Source organism: Choristoneura fumiferana, chromosome 24, assembly GCF_025370935.1.
Source record: "Choristoneura fumiferana chromosome 24, NRCan_CFum_1, whole genome shotgun sequence".
NCBI lineage: Eukaryota > Metazoa > Arthropoda > Insecta > Lepidoptera > Tortricidae > Choristoneura > Choristoneura fumiferana.
In genome coordinates, this window is record NC_133495.1 from 4,221,695 (window position 1) to 4,247,779 (window position 26,085).

Consider the following 26,085-nt stretch of genomic DNA (forward strand, 5'->3'; position numbering starts at 1 on the left):
CTGGGTTTTTTCCAACTTCGTCTTGAAACACGGTCGAGATGCGATCTAAAAATGCAAGTTATCAGTCGTCAAATATAATCTACCGACTGTAGGTACTCATTCTGTTTTATTGTATCTCTTGTCTCACAGACGAGTAAGTGTCTGTATTATCGTCCTAAAAATGTAGACAATACTTAAGCATACTTAGCCGATTTTTACAAGCTTTTATTTAATCGTTTTATTTGTTTGCTTCAAGTCTTGCAAGTTAATTTTGATCTACTTCCGATGTAAATGTAGGTTGAATCAGTCAGCAACAAAAAAATGTATTCCCAATTAACGCAATTCTAAATTTACTTAACTCTGAAAGCTGTTGATGATGAAACCGTAGTACTTTAACTTCTTATATCTCATTTTCTTTCATGATTAACGAATCGCTCAGCAAATAAGTTAAAGCTTTTAGCTCACTAACTGTTCTGAGCCAATCCGAATTGTTGGCATTAAGAATACATAGGAATCGGCCTAGAATGGGCGGGGACCTGTTTATTACTAGACACTTGCCCTTAAGGTTACCACATGATTGGATTTGGTCCTTTTTAGGGTTCCGTACCCAAAGAGTGCCAATGGGAACTACTCAGGCTTCGCTGTCTATCCTTCCATCTATTACAACACTGTCTTTTGAACCACAGGAGATGCTTACACTTACACGTAGTTTGATTACTAAAGCCTCCATGACAACAAATAATAAAAACAATATATTATATGTAAATGTATGGAGGAGGCCTTTATCCAGCAGTGGGATAGTACATAGGCTACTTAAAAAAAAGTTAATGAATTCCTCATACAATAATTATATTTTTTAATTTTTGGTAATTTTGGGGTGAGTTGCATTGCACCACGTTACTAAGACTACAGTATATATATAAGCTAAAGCAGTATGGAAGCTAGGCATATTTTTTTGAGATAAATACCTATGCTCCAATGGAGCGTTAGGGTTGGCCACTAATTTTTAATAAAATTGAAAAAAAAAAATGTTTATCTCAGTTTATTAGGCCTTTTATTACAAGCTTTTATTTAACAATATGTATATTTTATATTCGGTTCAAATCTTGCAATTTAAATTTCCCGATGATGTACCTACCACCTACCTACCTATCACCAAAACAACCAAGCGTTTCATTTAAAAGAATAATGATTTTAGTAAAAAAAAATTTCAAAAAACAAGTTTAAAAAATGAAAGCCGTTTGAAGAATCCGTGTTCAAGCAGCTATACACCGCACATATCGCGCATAGTTTTTTTCACTAGTCTGGCGCACGTTGTTGCAACGGCTCTGAACTGTGAAAACCAAGTTTTTTAAATCATATTTAATACACCTTAAAACCGTACCATAAGAGCATGCCAAAACATAGTCCCCGTGTCGGAAAAAGGGAGGACAAAGGTTTCCGAAAGACAAAATATCAAAACACAGACATTATAATGCCAAATTAAAGATATTGCAAAATATTCACAAATTATTCTAATTATAAATAAACCCGCGTAGCTCACCCAAAACTATGAGATTGGCGGGATGCGAAAAGCACAAGACCGGTATGAGTGGATTTTTGGGGAGGCCTATGTCCAGCAGTGGACGTTTTTTGATAAGATGTTTCCTACCGGTCGTTTTCTTAGCGAAATGGTATATCATGACCATGACTGTGCGCTATCTTTTTAGACCACAACCTTCTAGATATCACAGGATGGAAACACTTTCGTCAACAGCATGCTTAGTTACTTACCGAAAGATAATATTATTATGTAGGTAATCTAATAAGTATAAGTACAAAAGTGAGTGTTGGTTTTGGAATAAAATCACCAATATCTATGTCACTATTGTAATACTCAAATGTATACCGTGCGTTATGCACAGTATACATTGTTCGTAGTTTCTGACCATTAGACCTAGAATACCTTATTTATAAAATCTGGGGGTAATGCTGAGCATTTTTTTGACTTATCGGATTGTGCGTTGTGTTTTTGTCTGACCAGATGACTTATTGTCCAATGCACCCGGAATCACAATCGTTTTCACTACTTCCTTCTCTCACACGGTGTACGGATAAGGGCAGCAAGAGATGGTGAATTCGATCGCAAGCATCCGCGCCTTACACTATACACCCACAGAGCCTAGCTAGTGAAGTTTGTAAAACGTCTCATCGCGTCTCGAAAACAATGAATGATTGTATTGCTGCTACTCTTTTGGCGGCTAATTGTTCATAAACTTGCCCAAACGACACGAGTGAAAATGCTCGCTATGTTCACCTATGTAAGTAGTTACGCGAACTTGCTCGTATCTCTTGTACTAAACATTTGAATAGGAGACATTGATTAAGTTTTTGGTACAAGAAAGAGTTCAGTGAAGAGTCGTGTGCAGCAGTGTGTATTATTGTAAATAAATAATAAAAAGACTCAGCCTTGATAACGCGACCTCAATGAGACTACGACTGTTATAACTCTCTGAATCAGTTCAAATATTTGTTGAATTATTATAATTTTATGTGCATCCGCTCTGGGATTCAAATGAGGGTTCTTCAGTTTAATTATCTTTTTGTTTGGTTTTGCTGGTTAACAGCTACACTTCCTCTTTCTAAGGAATTCTTATAGTTTTGCCATGTCCATTCGTCCGTCTTCCTAAGATTTACCAGGTTGCCTTTCTTGTTCGTACCTACCTTATTGGTATAGAGGGTAAAAAGTGAGGTGAATCAATGAATATTATATTTTCTTTTGAGCTGAGAACTAACGTGCTCTCCTCCTTAGATAGCATTGGCATGTCACTGTGACATTTATTGAAAAAAAAAAAAAAAAAGATATTCGGTAACTCTTCAAGGGGTGCAAGTTATGGAGTAGGTACCGAAAGGACTGTGACCTGTGACTATTAATTAGTCGACTTGCATATAAAACTGTCTCTATCTTAGGAGTATCTGCATCGTAGGCTGTGTGTCGTATATAAGCTGAGAAACTCAGGTTTCTACGGCCACCCGCTGTGATTGGTTGGCTAACGATTGTGGCATACATTACCCAATCACATTAAGCCATTAAAATGCTGTGATAGGTTAAAACCGTGTTACTGTAGGTCATTGACACTAGACTATATTGCTGATTATCTAGGCACATAATTATGTAAATACTTCCGTATTTATAAGTAATTAATCGTCCATGTTTTATTTGTTTGTTTGAAAACAGTTGTTAAGCTTGTGCTTGGATTGTTTTGTTAATTCAATAGTTTAACAACATCTTGTTGTCTAGTTCCTGCAGGGCTACTACGAAACTCGAATCTCGAAGTTCGTATCGTACCGTCCCTCTCGCTCTCGTATTAAATAGTATAAGTGACAGTGGGACCGCACGACACGAACGAGTTTCGAGTTTCGTAGTAGCCCTGCTGGGTAAAAGAGTGAAATACGTTTACGGAAAATACGAATACTATAAATACAGACTTGCGAAACTACCAACACAGACAGGAGATAGGACAATTCCCAAATCTCCGCACCGCACCATTTATAATATTAATTCATTTATTTATTATTCAGACAACAAAGATCCATATATTATTAGTGCCTTTAGCTTGCACTGCGAGCTACTGCGATTTTTATCCAGAAGTTTACATCCGCGGTAAGTGCGGGCCACTGAGAAAAAAAAATCGAAATAGTGATGTGGTCAGCGCGGACTACTGGGATTTTTTCCCCCACTTATTCTCAGTGGGAACACAACTGGGAAAAAAGTCTGTACCTAATGCGAACTGGGAACATCCCAGAAGATTGTCCTTTGCACAAAATTAAGACTATCTTCTGTTTTGATTTTTGATCTGTGTCTGTGAAGATTATTATTACATTATACGAAAGTAAGAGAAGGACCTGATCTTTCATTTACAATAATAATCCTTACTTGCGCAAAGTTTTTGCAACGTTTTACAAACGGAAATTATTTTTTTTTTCTTTTAGTGGTTAGTGATAAAATAGTGAGGAAAAAGATAACGTTTACACAATATTAGTACTATAATACATGCATTTAGAACAAAACAATGCAAAAAATGTATGCTGCAGTCCAATGACATTGTATCATTTCCACTATCCCCAAGATAACTTGGATCCACTTTATACGTTTTATCTTTAAAAGTGTTTAATGTTTTATCGCATGATATTTTTGTCTGTATAAGATAAAATGATCTTACTTTTGTCTCCGGAACTACTTATAATACTTTACTAAACAAATATTCTAATTTGAATTTATGCCAGTCTTGATGATCTTCGTGGAAACTTACTAAAGGCTTTGTTATTATTATAATGTAATTTATTCAAAGTTGCGACATTTTAATCAAAGAGCGTTATGAAAAGGATTTCTTAGGCAAACAGATGTATTTGCTGCCGTAAATGAGATGTTCTCCAAAAAAATGCTTTAACAATAGAAATTATATAACCGTGTGATTGTACAGGGTTTTGCTTGGCCACCGGAGGAAATAGTCTGGATTACATATATACTTACACGTGATACAGTATCTGTAGTCACGTGTCATTGAAAAAAAAGGTGTATTGCTGGAAGATTTAAAAGTACCAGAATTAATTGTCCTGAAAAATTATTAACGTCTTGTATTTTCATGCGACATATAAAATGGTCATAGGTTAAAATCAAAGAAATAAATAAATATGTTGTTAATGCCTGCTCGCTCTTTATAGACACAAACTTCAACCAAAGGAGTTTGACCAAAAACTTTTTACTAAACATCGTCTAACTATTACTTATCCAACCTAATTCTCTTTTTCCAGCGTGCTGCGGCCGGTGGCAGCTTCTGGCAAGGTTTCCTCGCATCACTATCAGTCGTCATCGTGTCAGAACTTGGAGACAAAACTTTTTTCATAGCAGCCATCATGGCAATGAAGCACCCAAGAATCATAGTTTTCGCAGGCGCCATATCGGCCTTAGTTTTCATGACAATACTCTCAGCTGGCTTCGGATGGATAGCAACATATATCCCTAGAATTTATACGTATTATATAAGTGCTGCGCTGTTTGCGATATTCGGTATTAAGATGTTAAGAGATGGGTGGAAGATGGACCCCAATGAGGGGCAAGAAGAGTTGGAAGAAGTGCAGAGCGAATTGAAGAGGAGAGAGGATCAGGTTAGTTGCATATTATTAATGGTTCTTCTTTATTTTGGTATGAATTTGGAAAGGCATTTAAGGGTGCATAGACTGGTGTAGTTATACTCGTAATGTAACATAAAGTTCATCGTCATGTTCAAGGCGTCCGAGAATTTACTTTCATAATTGCACCAATGTGGACCGCAAATTCGATCATTGTTTATTACGTTCTAGCCTACATCGACCATAAATGTGCGGAAAGAGAACAGGATCATCAGTGAAATGGGTGTTTAATTTAGGCAGTTTGATTGCACGGATAACAGAAAACTGATCGATGTACTCTCTAATGTAATGAGGCAACAGCAAATTCGATCCATTATAAAATCATAAGTGATACTTTATCACCGAAAATTAAATGATTAATAAATTTGTAATCTGCTTAGCAGGCGATTCTTAACAGCGGTACATGACAAGGAGTTGATCGTGATTTTATTCTATTAATCTCTTGTTTAAATCTACGATAAGGATGCCACGGATACATGGGCTGATTTCGGTACGAATAAATAAAAGAAATGATAGTGAAGTGAAGCTACATATTTTCCGATTGAAAGCGGGCCTGTCGTTTGCACTTGTCATAATTGATAATAGATGTTTACAAGTTTGTGCACTGTTTGTCTGGATTTGTCATACCGAATACGTTATGCCTTCCTACGCTAAATCTATGCATCGATTGGAACAATTATAATTAGGTATCTATTCAAATTTAATTTTAGTAGGTACTTAAATAATTTAAAACCGATAGGCAGAGTAGCTTATGATTAATTTGGTTAGTTTTGTGACGATCGTAAACGCTCAACGTTTGCAATGATGAAATTTTTTTGTTCCGTTGCTTGATGGGAACTTATCTAAATTCCATTACCTAGATCAAAGCCTAGTTATTAGATAAAATTAAAAATAAACTTTTTTTATTTCTGCATACCCAACATATCTAATGTACTAAGACATTATTTTGTGTTATTAGTTGTATTTTATTTGGGATTTTTCTGCGATCTGTTTTTTTTTTCAGATATTATTTAATTCGTAACGAACTACTCATGTGAACTCGAATCATTTAATTCAACCTAGGTATTATTTCACGTTTTAGGCTATGGACAAATGTTGAATTCCTTTGTTTGAGTCATTTGGGTTAGAGCTTAAATAAATACATAAATGAGGATAAAAGCAAACCAAAATGGAAACCAACTTGCCAACTGCAGGAGGCTGCAAGAGAGCGTTCGAGGTCGCCTGAGACGGCGTCGCCAACGTCCGCCCGCTCTGGGGCCCCTTCCCCGAAGCCAGCACTAAGCCCCGGGACTCCCGGGGCTCCCGAGGAACCCATCCCGGGTCCCTCCACTACCCCCGAAACGCTGAGGGTGAACTTACGTCATTATGCCTGGCAGTACGAATGACACATTAGTTTTTTTTTCTTTTAGCCTAGCTTTTTTTACGTTTAGCACAATCACTCAAACATTTAAGCTTAGCGTTTGAAAAGGAATTCAGCATTTGTGGTAAAATCGTGCTTTGTATGCCCTCGTATGCGATATTGTACTAAATCAGACGTTTTACAATCATTTTACTCTCATTTTAAGCCTGTTTGCAATTAGCAGCATATTTGAGATTGATTTAAAAAGGCGTCTTCAAGCAATTGGCACTTACGCCTTTTTTTGTTATTTATATGTACTCAAATCTAAATAGGATGTAAGTGCCATTAGCAAATGCGCACTTTTTCTATAGCTCACCGTATTTTACATCGCGCTTATATTGTATCTATGGCATGTATTGTAGTCATATATTTCGCAAGTTTCTCACATTTATTTAATCACATTGTACCTATGTTGTCTTAGGCTTTAAAGTGAAGACGTCGTTCATCATTTAATTTTATGGTTATAGAGCACTGTTCGGTTCAGAAAGATATTATGTTACCAAAATAGAATTAAGCCTCCGGTAAAACCATACACGCGACGTAAGTGCGCACACCGGCGCTTAAAATGAGCTCTACGTTTACTTCGCTTTCTCTGCAGCCACTATTTTATTTTTTATTTATATTACCTGATGAAGGCCACAGCTGATGCAAGTTAATTATATTCCCGTTATTGATCGTATCGTCACCCAGATCGTAAACCTAATGCCTGGTTCAAAGTTAAATTGCATGTAGATGAATTTTGATAATAAGTCAAGTTGTAGACTTTACATCGACATAGTGACAATAATGAGCGCCAAAAATTCGGCCTTATACCCGAAAATGCTTCAAATATAAAAATACCATTGCAAATAATACAAAAACATCCCGTTTCAGGAGGAGAAAGAAGAAACCCTTGACATGCTGGAGCAAGGTCAAGCGGACAGGCGAAGAAAACGCAATGCCCTAATAAAAGTTCTATTGCAAGCGGCATCATTGACTTTCCTTGCCGAGTGGGGGGATAGGTCGCAGCTGGCGACTGTTGTTTTGGCGACGAGGGAAAACGCTGTTGGAGTCGTGGTGGGGGGTTCGCTCGGGCACGCACTGTGCACCGGCCTGGCTGTGATTGGGGGGAGGATGGTGGCGCAGAAGATCTCTGTGAGGACTGGTAAGTTGCATTACTTGTAATTAAAATGCACACAGACGCAGAACTAAATCAATAAATGATTCATTGTTTTTTCGCTTATTTTTTAATATTTATTAAAAAGATGATGATGAGATTTTTTTAGAATTTATATATATAAATTCGTATCATATATTTAAATTCGTAGATAGAGCTCACTATTGCATATTATATAGTTTTTCGAACCTGTTTATAGTATTCTACAATTAAGACCAATTAAAACTGGAAAATGCAAGTTATCTGGCCCGCTCTGATTTGATTAATTGTTTTTGACTATATCATGTACATGAATATTTTTCTTTCCAGTTACTATAATCGGTGGCTTAGTGTTCCTTTTCTTCGCTGTGAGTGCACTTTTCATCGGCCCCGGCGAATAAACATGGCGCTTAGGACAATTGTGTAAGGTGTAAGTGACAATATGTATGTATGCTGTATAGTTCCTCAACAATTTTCTTTTTTAGTCCGTTAATTTACGAATATTCGAGCAATATTTCAGAGCAGATCAGATCGATCAGATCAGAGTAATATTTCAGACGAAGCGATGCGTGTTGCATCGCGATGTTGACTTTTAGCGTCACATACAATCCTCGTAGGATCTTACAATTTCCGCCGTGTCGGATTTTAGATGGTTTTTACACATGCAAGAAAGTTGACAATTGAGAATTAAAAATTGGACTTCTTGAAAACCAACGTGTACAGGGCAGTGTCTAATGTTCATTTAGGCGGTGTGAGAAATGTGCGAGTTTCGTTATGTTGCGAGTCCACGCGTCTGGGTTTTCTTGCAACGTCTAAAAAAAGCTTTACGGATACAATGAGGTGCTAGAAATATTCAAGTATAAGAATATAGAGATTCGCTTGATATTTTAGGAGCACTCAGGTAAACAAAGTACTTCAAAATATCGAGGTAACTCAAATAATGTTGAGTTTTTGTTTGATCCGTTACATTCTTTGCTGCCTTGTATATTTTGTATATTGTGATATTTTCTCTAAATAGGACTACTCTGATATTTGTCGCTTACAGTGTTTTATCTTTAGACAGAGAATTAGGCGTAAGCGACAAAATAATTTCCGTTTTATAACATAATCTATTTGGACTGTTTTATACAAATTAAATAAATGGTATGCTTAATATTTCAATACAATTTCTTATTTCCAATATACTTAAATAATTCATTTTTTTTATGCGGATGTCAATAATAAATTAATTATGATGATAGAATGGAATACCTACTTAAAAACGAATGCATCTGATTGAATTTGTTAAAATCAGAACAAAATTGTTGTGGTTAAGTTAATAACATTATTTCTAACAATTCTATGTGATTAAATTCTTCTTTTGTCTCTTTAATTAATATTTTATACCTACGTAAGTATGGCAAATTTGAGCCGGCTGAATTGATTCAATAAAGAACAGACCTTATCTTGGCCAGGTGAAAGAAAATTTGCCGCTGAGATATTTCATACAAAATTACCGATTCTGCATACATTTGAGGGCCAGATTTTTTGCCGCTCTGTATATTTTAAAAATAAAAAATACCACTAAGAAATTCTTTTTGATCTGTAATTATATATTTAGATATGTTTTTGTGTTTTGAGGCAAAGACAAACATTAGAATATCATTATTCATTAAATACAAGTAGCAATTCTACACCTTTAAATTGTAAAGTAAAGACGTTTGGTAGAGCAAATAATGTGCATGAAAAGTAATCGAATATAAAGGCCTATGTTTGTTACCTCTTGATTTATTTTAATTTGCAATATATTCAAAATTGTGATGTAGGGTGTACATTTCTAGTTGTTTTTCTCTGCCTTGAGATAGACTATTTGATTGAGAGAACGAACGCATTTGTAGAAATGATATCTGTGATGTAATTTTATTGTATTAAATATTTTCCACGTGTATCGGATGTATACTTCTAATTTGTTCCATGAAACTCGTTCCAGTTCCATGTAACAAATGAGAAGTACCACTTGTATCTACTACTAGTTACTACCCGAAGCACTGCATTCTGCATTATTAAAATACTTTATTGTAATTTCAAAATAATATTGAACGATTCTTCTTTGTTTGATGATTGATCATAATCAGAATAACACTGTTATTTATAAAATTAGCAATTTAAAATAAAATAGTAATGAACATTTTTTTGACAGGTAGAATATAGCTGGTCGGAGTTAGTATCGTGGTGAGATTCGTTTAAAGTTCAGTCTGGCTAAAGATTGGTTCATTTAGTTATAAACTAAAACGTGGCCACATGTCAAACGGAGCCCGCCATACTAACGCCAACCAGCCTGTAATAATAATCCTCATTGTGCTTGATTTAACATTTATGTTAAATCCTTCAAGGGTAACCCTTATAATGTAAAGAGAATACAAGCCCATGTCGCCGTCTGAAAACAAATATAAAGCAAATTATATTTTGGGGACCTTTATCTGGGTAATTGCAAGTGGCGATATGGGTGTATCTCACTTACTCCTAAACTGGATTCTTAATCTAAATTGTAAAAATAAATTGTAATCAACAATTTTACTTTTCCTGCACAACAATAACATTCATGTTTGAAATGTATACATAAATTGTACCCGATTTGCAGGAAACCATGATATCCATTGAAATTGAAAACATTTTTTTAACAAAATCTTAAATCAGCTATGAAGACCGTTTTGGTGAAGGAAGCTGATATTTTATATTAGAAAAACTTACATGTTGAGAAAAAAACAGCCTTATATAGCTATCACCTCTTTTGTGTAAGGTAGTCTTCACCTGCCATCACTTCCTCCGTGACAGATATAGGCAGAGTTCAAAAAGTTGGACCATGTTAACCGTTAACACTGCTGATTGGAAAAAGTTACGTTGCGCCCCAAAAATCACCCCATACAATTTATATGATTAATTGTTTGTAGCACAACGGAAAATTTTCATTTTATTAATTATCGGTGTTAAGGTGTCCTGTGCCCTTAGTGTAAGTTATCGGTTACAAAATACGTCTCGATCGCGTTCGCGTTAAAATCTCAATTTGTATAGAAACACGAACATCGCAAACGTTCCGCTAGAGGCGCTGTTCGTGTTTCCATATAAATTGAGATATTAACGCGAACGCGATCGATACGTATTTTGTAACCGAAAACTTACACTAGGGGTACTGACTTTTTGATCTCCACCCATATAATCTGTGAAAATAAAATAGTGAACGCGATTTGTAATGTCTAATGTATGTATGTAAAATATTGTTAATACCGATTAAGTTATTTTTTATAAGTACAAAAGTGAACGTCTCATCATGTTTGATGCTTTTGCTAAGTGTTGAATTATTTAAAGTATTATTTTTTATGTAAAATTTGAAATAAAATAGCTGTACATAATACTTTGTTTTGACTTACGCCGAACTCTACGCTTACATTTCCATCATCCCAACCTATACACGTCCCACTGCCGGACACCGTAGTAGCAGCACTGATTTCACACATTCGCACATGTATTTCGAAAAACTTAGAGATGCGATAACGAATTATTCGCAGACAGCCTTTCTTAATGCCTTTGACAGTTGTCGTGGTTTGAATAAACATGAATGAGATGATAGATTATTTCACATTAGCCTTACCTGTCAAGATTGATAATCTTTTTATATTTTAAAGGTTATGTAATATGTATTTGAATATCGAAAATTAAAATACCTACGGAATATCGCATAATTAAATTCGAGAGCGGTTAAAATGTCGATGTATTTGCAATAATTCGCAATAATTAATATATGCGTATGGTTTGTCAACAGATCGAAAAAGATAGTCAAAATGTCAGTAATTGATCCTACCCTGTCTTAATAATAATGTTTAAAATATCGCGATTAATAAAAATAACTAATTAGTACCAATATTAGTTCAAGTTTGTAGTAAATAATGATATGCATATTTAAGTATTAAATTAAAATATATGATTTACATTTATTTATTTAGCATACCCTATAGTACTAGTTTTCGATAGTCATGTTTTAGCACACATTGACGCGTGCAGAATTTCAGACTTGTATGCCTATTGTCGATGTTCAAAATATCGATAATTAAATATCGATGGTATCACAATATCGAAAGTTTATACCTATGGTCAAAATGTTTAAGATTAAAATGTCGATTGATTAAAATATCGAATGTAAAAATATCTATAGTCAAAGTAGCTAAGTTGTAAATTTCAACATATTTGAATGTCGAAATTAAAATATCGTACATCAATCTGCTTTATTTATTGCTCCTTTCTCTTAATAGCATAGATTTTCCATAGTCATTTTTAGCACTCTCCGGCCGCTGCCGCAGCACTCTCGCTTCACTCGCTCGGCTCGTGCATTGTTGTGGTCACAGTTCTAACCTAACCGAACCAAATATTTTTGGTAATTCATGTTCAATAGGTTAGGTTAGTATGGCGTCAAGGCGCGAAGCGCCTCAATTGAGCGGAATACCCTGTCACGTGATAGTTCATACATAGGATATTCTATTACTCTGTTCTTCGATACTTTGTACTTCGATATTTATAACTTTCGATGTCACGTTTGTAGATAAATATATTTTTGATATATTGGACGTCGGCTATCTAACCATTCGACAATATAAACTTTCGTTATTTTAATTTTCGATATTTCGATACAGTCGATATTTTGAACATCGACATTTTACCCATAGGTAGGTTTTTAACTTTCGATATTCAAATATGTAACCATTTTAAAACTTGTCTACTTTCAATCATTAGACCTATTTTTTACCCGACTGCCCGAAGGAGGGTTATGTTTTTCGAGCGTATGTATGTATGTCCATTTCTTTGGTCCTCACTGCAGCCTAAACGGCTGGACGGATTTTACCATGAGGTATAATGGAATGAAGTAGTCATAAATATCGGAGTGACATAGGGTATAAGTATATAATATTTCAATATGGCGTCTGCGAAAATAAATATGGCGGAGGAATAAAAAAATTGTATTGTAACAATATGGGTATCAAATGAAAGCTTAATTTAATTAACCCATTCTAAATATATATGGGTTATAATACTTTTAATCTACCATTTCCACAGAAATATCAAAAAAGTATAAAATAAAACATTAAATTAAAAAAAAACAAAAAACCCGACTGCCTTAAAAACTAAAAGGAAGAAAATAAGTTTAGTGGTCTAGATCTGACTGTCAAGTAGCTTAGTTCAACAGTCGGGACCCATTCTAATCGTAACCAGCTCAAAAATTCTTGGTAAGGGGTCCCGACTGTTGAACTTTAAATTAGCTACTTGACAGAGCTAGGATCTAGACCACTAAACTTATTTTCTTCCTTTTAGTTTTTACGGCAACCAATTTTTTAAAATTTAATTGTTTCTGGTCTAAGTAAGGTCTAAGGGGGTTTTGGCTAACTTCCGGGCGGTCGCAATTGCATTCACCACTCTTTCTAACCTCACCCTATACCGCGTGCCAGAAAGAAGTAGTGAAAACGATCGTGATCCTGAGTGTGTTAAATAATAAGGTCTCTGCTGTAGACCATTTTCACAGAAACGAAATATGGTGTCGTGATTAACCTCTTCATCCCCACGAAGTGACGTGCTTTGTAGTACGCCACAGAAAAACTAGCGACGAATCAACTTGATTCTTAATTCCATTGCACGAGGAATAATTTCGAGTTGAATGTTGGTCATGTAAAGATGACGGTGGCGTGTGAGGCATTCCATTGACTGTCACGACTGGATGACTCTGAAGATGTTAATAATTGATGGCGCTGAAGAGGTCAAAAAAAAACGTCGCGATAGTGGACAGTCTTTATCAATTATCAAGGTTAAAAAGTTAATCAGGCCTGAAAAATATGTAGGTTCCAAATTATTGTGACTAGAGCTAGTGGAACGGAAGGTATATGATTGAATTCAATTTAATGTCTCGAAATAAAAAAAGACCGATATGATTTCACTTTGCTTATCGCTGATAATCAGCGAAAAGTATAAAAAATAATAGATAAAATGATGAGCGAAATTGAATGATCGTTTTTTAAACGGTTTTTTATCGATGCGCATAAAATTCGCGTATCTCGTATCTTGATAAGTGGGGATTATTATTAATTCTTTAAGGATATAGGTGAGTTTTCAAGTACCTGCTTGTAAATACCCGAATGCATGAAAGATATGACTTTCTACACTTAAATTAATTTAGATAATTGTTTTTCATAATAGGTATTTTGTCATAGGCACAATCCAACCATCAGTACTATATCACTTCACTTCTATAGTCTATTATTAACCTATTCTGTCCCATTGCTGAGTAAATGCCTCTCGGAGTCCTTTTTTATCAGATGTAAGTACTAAAGACCTAGACGTAGTTTGTAGCTGTGTCATTTTAGAAATTATCTCAACATTGTTAAATTTTTGTAATAAAATGCGAATTTTGTGATTTATAAAATACATGTAGCCGTTATTTGTAGTGTTAATTTGTTTTTTACTAAATTCGCGAGGACTCAAGAGGATAGAACTCATACACGAATAAAATAGAGATGGGTTTATGTTTTATGCCGAATAGCCCGACTACATATAGTAACATACCTATAATTAACATCAGTTACAGAATACGAATAACATAAATGGTCAAGATGTTAAAATTCTTAGACTTAAAGTATCTACTTACACGTAAAATTAACAAACCACCTGTATCATAGAAAATATAACTTATTAAATATAACGTCAGAGAACGAAAAAAACAAGGGAAATCCCAAGCGGCCAAAACTAAACATGAGCGTCAGCCATGATACAGTCATAACATTGGGTTGTTGAGCTACCTGCTTTTAGCCCTGTATTAATGCTCATCGGATTTTTTAATGACAGTATTTTTCACGTCTGTACTACGAGTATGTACTCAACTCAGTTACATTATGAGCAAGCACCCTAACTAGGTGGTATAGCATTTTAACTAAGTATACAGGATGTGTTTTTAGATTAGAAGTCCTTCGGTATGTTTTGTAAGTGCATACCTACTGTGACACAACAAAGGATAAACTGGCCAAATACTACCATGTCTTTTTCGTTAACTATTAAACAAGCAAAATTAAACAACGGCATCTACCACATTAGTTAAAATAGCACATAAAAGCTTTTACAAAAAGGTATAACATAAAAAAAAAACATTCACTCATTCATGATTAATGACTTATTGATTTTGATTAATAAGTATAACAACAAAAAAAAACCTTTGGTACTTTGAGATCCAGTTTTAGAAAATTAGGTATTCTACACGTCAATATCACAAAACAAATGAGTTTCTTACGAATCTCATAGTGTCAAAAACGTGTCTTATAATTTTTTTGATGATGGATGATTAATTAAAAGACGCGTCACGTGTCACGTGGAACTTTTAGACTGCGGCTCCACTGAGGCAGAGACGATCAAAGCTGAGTGGAGCAGAGCTGTGAAAGAGATAAGTGATTCCTCACACACGTCTCCTCTTCGCTCCGCTCGTCTCCGCTTGACTGTTTCCATTGAAGCGGTGCGGAGACGAGATGTAGATTTGAACCAATATGATTGGTCGATCCCTACACGTCTCCTCTCCGCTCCGCTCGTCTCCGCCTTAGTGGAGCCGCAGCGCCCGCAGCCTCACAGGGCTTCATCATCTTTTGTTTAATTGTCGAAAGAAAAAAGTCTTGTCCAATATTTTCTGATAATCTAACTAGCAGACTACCTATAGGGTGACAGCACCAATTAAGAACATAAGCACAGTAGTACCGAAGTACCCACTAACGGACAACAAGGATTCAATGCCTTATAGCTCACCATTCATGAACTTTACCAGGTATGATCATCACTTATCTGAACATTAGTGTTATTAGTTTAAAAAGTAGGGTCTGTTTCTAAAAATTTGGGTTATCGGAAAAAAAACATTATTGGTTCTTGTCCATGACTGGTGCCATCACTCTAATTAGATTTTTTAGGACAATTATACCTACATCTATGTCAAGTAAACAGCGATGTAATCATCGCAAGCGTCCAACACGGCTTGTTGCAGCGTCACGTCGCGTCGCGTGTCAAGCGCTGACGTGTGGCTGGGTAGAAACAGGCACATACGGTCGCCGCATCCCCACGCGTGGTTCTCTGTACCTATGAAAGAAAGAAGTTTGCTCACTTCGATAAATGAGGAAAAAAGAAAAAAGCAAAAAGCCAACGGCACGCGGTGTTCCCAGGCGGTCACCCATCCAAGTACTGACCGCGCCCGACGTTGCTTAACTTCGGTGATCGGACGAGAACCGGTGTTTTCAACGTGGTATGGACGTTGGCGACAATGTAAACGAATGTAATCATTAGCTCTATAAGAATAATTTGTGTGTGTGACGTCACACTAAAATAAACTAACATTGATTTAGTGTTATGCTCGGTTTGACTGTCTCAAAATGTATGGAACTGTTAAGATTGGCTAGTTTTTAACGAATTAGAATTATTTTTTAGAAAACGTTTTCTAGCCTAGTTAAACTTGACAGTTCTATGTCCCATACATTCTGACTCAACTAAGCGTAGAACTAAAATTTAGTTAGAGTAGCATGTAGTATGTTAATTAATGGTAACTTATAGTAAAACGGTACCAACTAACTACGATAAAATCCTAGAAGGAACATAATAACATCAACCATCACCTAAATGAAAAGTTAGAAACGAAAAATACAGCAAAAAGCCAACGGCACGCGGTGTTCCCAGGCGGTCACCCATCCAAGTACTGACCGCGCCCGACGTTGCTTAACTTCGGTGATCGGACGAGAACCGGTGTATTCAACGTGGTATGGACGTTGGCGTCAATGTAAACGAATGTAATCATTAGTTCTATAAGAATAATATGTGTGTGACGTCACACAAAAATAAACTAACATCGATTTAGTGTTAAGCTTTGACTGTCTCAAAATGTATGGAACTGTTAAGATGGGATCAGTTTTATTACGAATAAATTTGGAATTACATTTTAGAAAACCTTATGGCTATGCATAGTTAAGCTTGACAGTTCTATGTTCCATACATTCTGACTCAACTAAGCGTAGAACTAAATTAGTTCGAAAGTTACTAGTATCTAGTCTATGTGAGTTATTAGAGTATGTTATTTTGCTACTTATTCATGATAATGGCAGTTAAAACGGTACCAACTAGCTACAATAAATGCTAGAAGGAACATAAGAAAATGAAAAGTTAGTAACAAAAAATAAAAGCAAAAAGCCAACGGCACGCGGTGTTCCCAGGCGGTCACCCATCCAAGTACTGACCGCGCCCGACGTTGCTTAACTTCGGTGATCGGACGAGAACCGGTGTTTTCAACGTGGTATGGACGTTGGCGACCATTTAAACGAATGTAATCATTAGCTCTATAAGAATAATTTGTGTGTGTGACGTCACACTAAAATAAACTAACATCGATTTAGTGTTAAGCTTTGACTGTCTCAAAATGTATGGAACTGTTAAGATTGGATAGTTTATTAACGATTTAGAATTATTTTTTAGAAAACCTTTTCTATGCCTAGTTAAACTTGACAGTTCTATGTCCCATACATTCTGACTCAACTAAGCGTAGAACTAAAATTTAGTTAGAGTAGCATGTAGTATGTTAATTAATGGTAACTTGTAGTAACATGTACACTAACTACGTAAAATCCAGAAGGAACATAATAACATCACCATCACTAATGAAAAGTTAGAACAAAAAATACAGCAAAAAGCCAACGGCACGCGGTGTTCCCAGGCGGTCACCCATCCAAGTACTGACCGCGCCCGACGTTGCTTAACTTCGGTGATCGGACGAGAACCGGTGTATTCAACGTGGTATGGACGTTGGCGACAAAGTAAACGAATGTAATCATTAGCTCTATAAGAATAATTGTGTGTGTGACGTCACACTAAAAATAAACTAACATTGATTAGTGTCATGCTCGTTTGACTGTCTCAAAATGTATGGAACTGTTATGATTGGCTAGTTTTAACGAATTAGAATTATTTTTAGAAAACGTTCTAGCCTAAATTTTGACAGTTCTAGTCCCATACATTCTGACTCAACTAAAGGTAGAACTTAAATTTTTTTTGAAAGTATATATGTAGTATGTTAATTAATTGTAACTTGTAGTAAAACGGTACCAACTAACTACGATAATCCCAGAAGGAACATAATCAACATCAAGACAAATGAAAAGTTAGTAACAAAAAATAAAGCAAAAAGCCAACGGCACGCGGTGTTCCCAGGCGGTCACCCATCCAAGTACTGACCGCGCCCGACGTTGCTTAACTTCGGTGATCGGACGAGAACCGGTGTTTTCAACGTGGTATGGACGTTGGCGAAAGTATCAGTGAAAACTAGGGTTTATGTTTACATTTCCAGAATGACGTCACTGTCATCAAGTGAGGTTGTTACGAAGCTAAAGTAGTTAAAATGAAATGAGGGCGCCACTTTCTGTTACGAAGAGATCATACGGTTAAAGTAACAAAATATGTACAGTCAAGTGTAAAAATATGAAATTATTCAAAGTTTCGAAAATAAGTACCACAGACTTATTCTGACGCAATAAGGCCGTAATAACATATTTTTGAGTGGTTCGAATAGTTACTTATTTTTGCACTTGACTGTACACAGACAAAAACACAACCTTAAAGTTAAATCAATAAAGTCATGTTTAGTATTCACATTTTTATAACTTTTAACATTCTATTCTACTGGATATATGGCCAAAAGCCTTTTTAATTTAATTAATATTTCAAGTTTGCATGTAATTCGGTCTCGACTCAATCATCTCATCCATCACCATTACCTACTTCTCAATCGTAACTACTTGACCCTGGAAACCTGGATTTCGTCTATTTTTTTTTGTACTATGTCCTTGCTTTTATTTACTAGTTAGCTTTTGCGCTGTTCCTTCGGGAACTGTGCATTTTCCGAGATAAAAAGTAGCCTATGTCACTCTGGCCCATAAACAATCTCTATGCCAAAAATCACTTCGATTCGTCGCTCCGTTTCGACGTGAAAGACGGACAAACATACAAACACACACACTTTCGCATTTATAGTATTAGTATGGATTTTAGTTTTTAAATTTTATATGAGGTGAACCTCGTCTATTAACACTCCACTGGCTTCGTGGTACAGTCCTTTAATTCATGAGCTACTAAGGAACCATTTCACAGTAAACCTCATAGTGACATCGCATTAATTAACAAGGAAAATCGTAATGACTTTCTCTTTGAAAATGTTCCATGGTGGTTCATGAATTACCGTATACCGTATTACGTACCGTAGTAACGCAGCGGCCACTCGTGCGGTGCGTGCGAGCGAGACAACAGGCAGGAGGGCGTCTCTCCCGGAGTGAGGACCCGGGCAGGCCACCACGCGCAAGTCCCAAGCTTGTGCCACACCACATCGTCGTAGCTAAAAAAAAAAAATATTAATTTATGGTATTTTTGTTGGAACTTTATAGCTACATCAACAAGATGCTGATCCTGTGAAAATTTGAACACTGTAGCTCCAACTGCTTGTCTGTAAGGACAAGGGACAGACAGACGGACATGTGAGTGAGAGCTACAAGGCTCCATTTGGATCATTTGGGTACGAAACCTCAAAAATATTAACTAAATGTGAACAAAACAACGTCAATTGGTGTCTTAAATATTGAAATCCCCCCATTAAACTATCTAAACATTTACATTTCTGTATTGAAATACACTAGTCTAGTTTATATAGATAAGTAAAATGTATAAAAATCTTGAATATACCTACCAAATCTGGCAGCTGAAGTTTGTTTGTTAGTTAAATATCTATCCAAACCAAGTATAGATCTGTACCTACATAATGTGCACAATCTCTAACGATAATTCACATAGAAAGGGGTTCGGTAGTTATACATTATAAAATCTGTCTAAAATGTCATACCCAACTTTCGGCCCCCACATGCAGCTGGGGCATAGCTCCATATTTTCCTTGTCTTTATGCACGGAGCAGATAGTTCGTGTGCTTGACAGTATTTTAGAGATGAGGGTGACTGGCTTCTGCACCTGCGTCGGTGGCTGCTTACGGTCTAAACAAGGGGTAAGTAATACGAGGTCTAAGAACTTATGAAATAACATTCATAACTAGAGACCGGATTCAAAGTAGCGATTACAAGTTTAATATGGATAAGACTAGTACCTGTTAGTAAGTATTTATTTTTATCAAAAAGGTGCGTAATAAAAAGGATCTATTATGTTTGAGCTGTATAAAACTCTTTTAATTTGAATAAAATATTATTCTTTACATATTGTTCAGGGATGGGGAAACTTTTTCTTCGCGTGCGTTTTTTTTTTTTTTTTTTTTTCTGCCAACAAACTGTCATGCAGTTTGGCAGATAATTTCTTTTAAACAATGTTATGTTATTTGAGAAAATAATAAAAAAAAAATATACTAACGAAATATATGGTGATATGTACCTATTTTCTGAAACACTAATTTATTGTGCAATATTTTCTATTTTCACTCATCCCGCCTGCGCTCGCGAAACAATGCGTGATTGTTGTACCTATGCAAGCTGGCCATTGCCAATGAGAATGAAATTTCTAACAATACGAAATCTTCTCTTGATTTTTGTTTGATGGTCGGGTCAAAATTCTTTTTATTGTCTTACTTTTGTCCCCGAAAAAATGGCACAGTTTTTTTTTATGGAACCTAGTGGATTTTTTAATTTGTCTCTAGTTAAATATTAGTTAACCCGAAAAAAATTTGACGGTTCATGTGCCGAACACCTTGTAGTTTCTTCAAAAGCTTCAAAATGTCATTTCATGTACGAATTCCGAAACATAGTGGTACAAGTCTAGATTTCAACCCACTATCTTCTGCATGGAGGCTATAGGGCAAAACACTATGCTACCATGATTGACCCCAACATTAACAGGCACGAATAATCTAAAAAACGAAAAATGACTTACGTATAATTTTTATCAGCCATTCCCTCCGGCAGGCGAGATGGAAGGCCGATGGACAATTCGGGCAAAGCCGCAACTTCTCACCCTTCCCACACACAAGGCACCACGATATGTGTATAGTCGCAGGAGTTCTCACTAAGGATGAGCTCTGAAAAAAAATAATCATAATCACAGTCGTATATAAACACATGCCCAGCGCCGACTCTAGTCCTTGATCAAGGTAGAGCGAGATTGTCTACACCGCTTCCGTGCCTCTCAAAAGGCGCCATCATGAAAGAGCGGATGATGGATGCAATATGGTGACTAAAGCATAAGATGGATAAGACTTTTATTAAACTTCGATTAATATTTATAATTAAGATTGTTTTATTAGAATCTTTTTGTATTTTTATTTCAATTCCATTTTTTTTTTTACTTTTACGGTCATCCCGTAAAAACCTATGTCGAAAATAAAAACTGAAATATAGATGCACAGAAAAACCAGAAAAATATAACCAGCCCTGGGAATCGAACCCAGGTCCTCGGCATTCCGTGCCGTGTGCTATACCGCTACACCACCGCTGGACAACGATACAGACACGAATTTCTCCTATGCACCTCATATCTCAGCTTGTGTTGTTTCTTATTAATATAGTATCTCTTAACGTGCCGGCTACGCACCTGTGATACATCTCGTGTTGCAGGTGTTCATGGGCGGCGTTGATTGTGTCCCATCAGGTGACCAGTACGCACCTTTGCCACTCTTATATATGTATAAAAAAAAACTTCTTTTGTTTTTGGTAACCAGTCACTAGGTTACAAATGTTACAAACCGCTTCTGGCTCCTCAAAAATTCCTATGAAAAACATTCATACTATACCTAAGTAGCGCCATCCACGAAGACGCGTGATTTTGCCAAAATTAGACATTAATGTCATTGTAATAAGAATCACGACACGCGTCATCTTGAATGACTCTACCTATACAGGGGCATTCAGTGCATCTAACTCAAACCCAACCAAGCTGAAATATTTGGGCTTAATTTAAAACACCATATATTATTGTAGGATGCTCAGTAATTAATTAATTACTTACAGCAGTATCCTCCTTATCATCCTTAGCACCCATCTGTTTATAAACGAAGTTGTACCTCCAACACTGGTGCAGATAATTCTCAATCTCCTTCTCCGTCACAATATTACTTATGATCAGCTCATATTTATCTTCAGTACTGGCATCTATGTTAATTAAATAGTCCAATCTATCGTCATTGACTTCTAGTTTAGAGTAGAAACTGTCAAAAAGCATTTCTTTTCCCCTTCGAACAAATTCTTTAAAAGCATTCTCATATTTGCCTTGCTTAAGAGGTGTGTGCCGGAAGTCATAAGTTGCATTGAGGTCTGGTTCTTTGTATTTCGAAGGCTGCACGTCAAATGGGAGGGTGTGATCTTCTTTTATTTTTCGCTGTGGATTACAGTAGTTATTTAAGAGTTAAGTAGTATTAATCACAATGACTATTTTTTTAATGTTGGTGATGTGTTTGAATTGGTAAACGAACTAGAGGAAGGTAACACAAGAGGTGGAAGGATGATCTACCTAAGGGTGTCACCTAACTATATTTTTTTATTTTGTTTTCTTTATTTTATTATGTGTTTAATAGGACAATATGTTCTCATTTGGTATTTTACCTAGTAATAAGTTTTGTGACAGTGGCAATTCATATATAAACACCATATTAGAATGTTCTACATACCTACATTTTTATTTGAAAAAATTTTTAATACAACATTGGTGATACTGCAATACCGCATAGTTAGCTTTTTCCATAAGGTATAATTTCCACTGCACTAACAGTACTAACATTGTACTGTTCTGACAGTGAAAATTAGACCTTATGGAAATCACTGAAAGCTTTTTTTGGCAACTATATTTTTGTTGACTGTACTTGCATCATCTTATTAATTATCTCTATCTCTACTAAATATAAACAATATTCCGATCACTAGAAGTAGATAAAATTAGACTTTCTAGATTTGAAATGAGACAAGTTCTCTTTATACAGAATACAAACAGTGCAAATAAATAAAAGCTAATAAAAGTCATGAGTATTATTTTATATTTTTTGTTGCCTTTAAACAGCTAAGTTATATAGAACATTAAGTATCACAGCATACCAAGTACCTACCAAAAGAATGGTTGGACCAAAAAACTTCTCAGCCACAGTAGAACTTTTTCACACCATGTATATTTTAATCTACACCCATTTTACCTATAAAATTAATTTCAAACCTTCTTAGGTGGCCCTGCACCAGCCTTTGGTGGTGACACCTTGGTCACTTTGTCTTGCCCGTAGAATGGTCGGCCTCGCTCAGCAAGGTGAAGGCTTGTGTATGGGATCCACAACTGCTGCTTGGTCCTCATTGTCTCCACATAATAGCAGAGCTGCTTGGTTGCCTTCATGCTGCCATCTTCATTGCAGGTTATGCCGAGAACTATAGACAAGTCATAATTAGAATAATAGGTAGTTAAAGGCAAGATCGGCTGAAGTGTCTTAAAGTACTCCAAACCACAATTGCTTCTACCACTTGTTATTATGGTATACAAGGCTGGACAACCGAGCCTGAGGCCCAGAGGGGGGGGGGGGGTCACGACTCCCATGACCACCACTTGGATCCGCCCATGATGGTTTATGATATGAGGGTAGAAAGAGATGGCGAATGTGATTGCAAACATTCCGGTTCAGTCAGTCAGTTCAGTCCGTCCGAATACATTATACCTACGGCTCGAAATAGCGCGTCAGTCTCTCTCTAGCAACAGGGCGCCACATGCGCTCCTTTACGTGAACTAAGTAAAAATTCGAGATTTAACAAAGATTGGTTCTGCTAGAAGTGCATGATTTGAAGACAAAAGTAATACCTAGATTTTATGACCGAAATATTTGTAAGTATAGGTACCTATTTTCATGACAACAAGGTGATTCTAGACTACATCGAAACTCTTAAATGAATAACCGTAGTGCACTAAAAAAGTTTTAAAAACACAGTAATAGGATTAGCATTGAATTGGAAATAACCTTTTACATCGTGAAACAATCCATGTTCATCCTTCACCACTTTAACTTTGGCGTAAACTTTCTTGCATATTCTGGCCAGCGCTACATCCCCTAGCTTCCAAATGTAAATAGCACTCATTGTAGACAATTAGTTTAACTTATTTCTTGGTAGTTTATGTGACAAAGAAATATTTTTAACAAAATACACATAGCTAACAAAACTATCAAATCAAATAATCAAATAGGTATATTATTACATACATATAGGCATAAAAGTAAACATTTACCTTGTAATATGACGTTACTCATTCAAATTGTATAAGATAAATGTCTAAAATAATTTATAGATGATCTTATGATCAATCAGGCGTAGCAATTTCGTTGAAAAATATTTAAAAGATAGAAAGAAAAACAGGAAGGGAAATGTTGTAGCGGGAAATTTGAAACCAACTCTAAATAAATACAATTCATTCACCACAGATTGATTAAATATTAGTGTAATATAGAAATACAAAAATACCAACATAATGAATTGGTATAAGTTACGGTGTTGCCAGACGTCGAAAAGAGCGCCTTACACTGCTATCTAGTGACGAGTAGCTGCATTATTTCTTCGCCACAGCTTGAGAAAGTATCGCATAGATGTCAGTAGTAGTTCTTAAAATCATAAGCTACGAACATTTTTGTTTCACATGCTGAAAACAGCATTTAATTTTGAATGTATAAATACTACGTATTATAATAATATCCATGGATTTATTTTTCGGTGACACTGAATAAGATTCATAATAACTTATTTACCTGCAAGTTGTTGGTTAGGTTTATTGATCTTGCTTTGCCGACGTGACGTCAACTTGCTCGCTAGCGCCTCTATCGATTTTCTCGCATACTAAAAATAATGTTTGAACAGCATCAGCACAAGGAAATAGATCAGTGATGTTCAATTTATTCTATACTTACTCAGTTTGTAGAGAGAGAGAGATTGTACTTTAAAATGTGTAATATTTTGACGTTTATTTAGGTAAATAAATACCTACTTAACTACAAAGAGTATATAATCACTACGTTTAAAGAGTCGGAACTCTCATACAAAAACAATACCACGATTGTAGTATGAATTCAGTGTCTTTTTTGTGCCAATATCAAGAAACGAACTGCACAGACTAAACAGGGCCGAAAAAGTCACATTGACAAGTAGTGTTGTTAGGAACAGTCGATATTATCGATATTGTAACAGCATAGCGGTTGTGCTTTTTTATCGATATATTGTAAAAAACGGCACGTAGTGGTGCGCTTTTTATTAATTAAATGATCGAATTAAAGAAAAAAAAAGTTGTTTTTCTTAATAATAATTTATTTTCATGTCATGGATCTGTTTTTCTTTACATAGGTAAATACAGTTTCACGTTACACAAGTATTGTATTGTAGTATTGTATTGTCCGTTTTGCACAATTTCATTCCACACTGGGCAACCAAAGCTGAACCTGAAACAAAGTTAAATTTAGCCAGTAGCTTACACTAACTAATGCAAGATAAAATAAAATTGGTACGCACAATCAATTTTTGTCATATTGCAGGTCAATGACCTATGTTACCTAGACAACTTCTTACAATTTCTTGCCTTATTGTCAAATATGTCTTTACGTGACAAATGAATGAAATGAAATGAAGGTGATCTTGGAGTTAGTTGACAATACATAATTTTGTATACCTCTGATAAACAATCTACTTGCCATGCCAAATGTAATGAAATTCTGTAGTTTTTACCCGATTCTGGTGAAGCCCAAAAGGAGGATTATATTTTGACCTGTATGTATGCATATCCATTTCTATCTCCTCTAACTACTAAGCAGCTCAACCTATTTTTAACCCCTAACGCAAAAAGAGGAGTGTTATTACATGAAGTGTACCATAAACACAGACAATACAGAAAAATGATCAAGTGCGAGTTGGACTCGTACATGAAAGGTTCCGTAAACAGTTCAATAAAAGTTTTTCTGAAAATTCTTCTAATATAAGTTTTTTTTTTGCTGACTGTACTATATGCCCCTGGTTACCAAAGTACTCGTCAAGACGACAACGAGTCCAAACTCGATGCAGTTGTTGTTGTTTATCACAGTGTTCCTATGGTCACCCGCTAGCTTTATCATCAGATCAACTCTAAAATTCTAAATTATGCTATAAGGTATAGATTTTTTAATCAGTGATAGCTTACCTGTTGTATTGTCAGTTTTACACTGCGCACACTGTAGAAGGCTGTGCATGTAAATATTCCACACTGGGCACTCCAAGCTGAACCTGAAAAAAAGTTTTAATTTAGCCAGAAGCTTCCACTAACTTATACAGTGAAAATAATTAGTGTGTATAGCAATTTTTTCTGTCTATTACTAATGCTCTGACCGGCAACTATACTATTACACTCCAAT

General features: G+C 35.7%; 2 protein-coding genes and 5 non-coding genes across 8 annotated transcripts in view; 1 reads left to right on the plus strand and 6 right to left on the minus strand.

Moving 5' to 3' along the window:
- LOC141441470 (putative divalent cation/proton antiporter TMEM165) overlaps positions 1-11,074 on the plus strand; it is a 37,883-nt gene extending 26,809 nt beyond the window's left edge. For both annotated transcript variants that reach the window (XM_074106216.1, XM_074106217.1), the window contains 3 exons: positions 4,774-5,127; positions 7,424-7,694; positions 8,016-11,074. In XM_074106216.1, the coding sequence (XP_073962317.1) occupies positions 4,774-5,127; positions 7,424-7,694; positions 8,016-8,086 (696 nt within the window). In that variant the 3' untranslated portion in view covers positions 8,087-11,074. The remainder of the gene's footprint in view (positions 1-4,773; positions 5,128-7,423; positions 7,695-8,015) is intronic.
- A 3,136-nt stretch (positions 11,075-14,210) lies between these two features.
- On the minus strand, positions 14,211-23,762 carry LOC141441519 (uncharacterized). The gene is made up of 7 exons (XM_074106284.1): positions 23,680-23,762; positions 22,896-23,098; positions 21,702-22,070; positions 20,631-20,775; positions 19,603-19,747; positions 18,968-19,101; positions 14,211-15,812 (listed from the first exon to the last, which is right to left on the minus strand). Exons 2-7 carry the CDS (start codon positions 23,064-23,066, stop codon positions 15,664-15,666), a joined length of 1,113 nt encoding a protein of 370 aa, XP_073962385.1. The 5' UTR covers positions 23,067-23,098; positions 23,680-23,762; the 3' UTR covers positions 14,211-15,663.
- LOC141442023 (5S ribosomal RNA) lies at positions 15,871-15,989 on the minus strand. The gene has a single exon (XR_012452868.1). It is a non-coding gene; the product is annotated as a 5S ribosomal RNA (ribosomal RNA).
- Positions 16,379-16,497, minus strand: LOC141442026 (5S ribosomal RNA). The gene has a single exon (XR_012452871.1). It is a non-coding gene; the product is annotated as a 5S ribosomal RNA (ribosomal RNA).
- LOC141442031 (5S ribosomal RNA) lies at positions 16,909-17,027 on the minus strand. Its single transcript, XR_012452876.1, has one exon. It is a non-coding gene; the product is annotated as a 5S ribosomal RNA (ribosomal RNA).
- Positions 17,406-17,524, minus strand: LOC141442027 (5S ribosomal RNA). The gene has a single exon (XR_012452872.1). It is a non-coding gene; the product is annotated as a 5S ribosomal RNA (ribosomal RNA).
- LOC141442032 (5S ribosomal RNA) lies at positions 17,900-18,018 on the minus strand. The gene has a single exon (XR_012452877.1). It is a non-coding gene; the product is annotated as a 5S ribosomal RNA (ribosomal RNA).
- Positions 23,763-26,085: the final 2,323 nt, after the last annotated feature.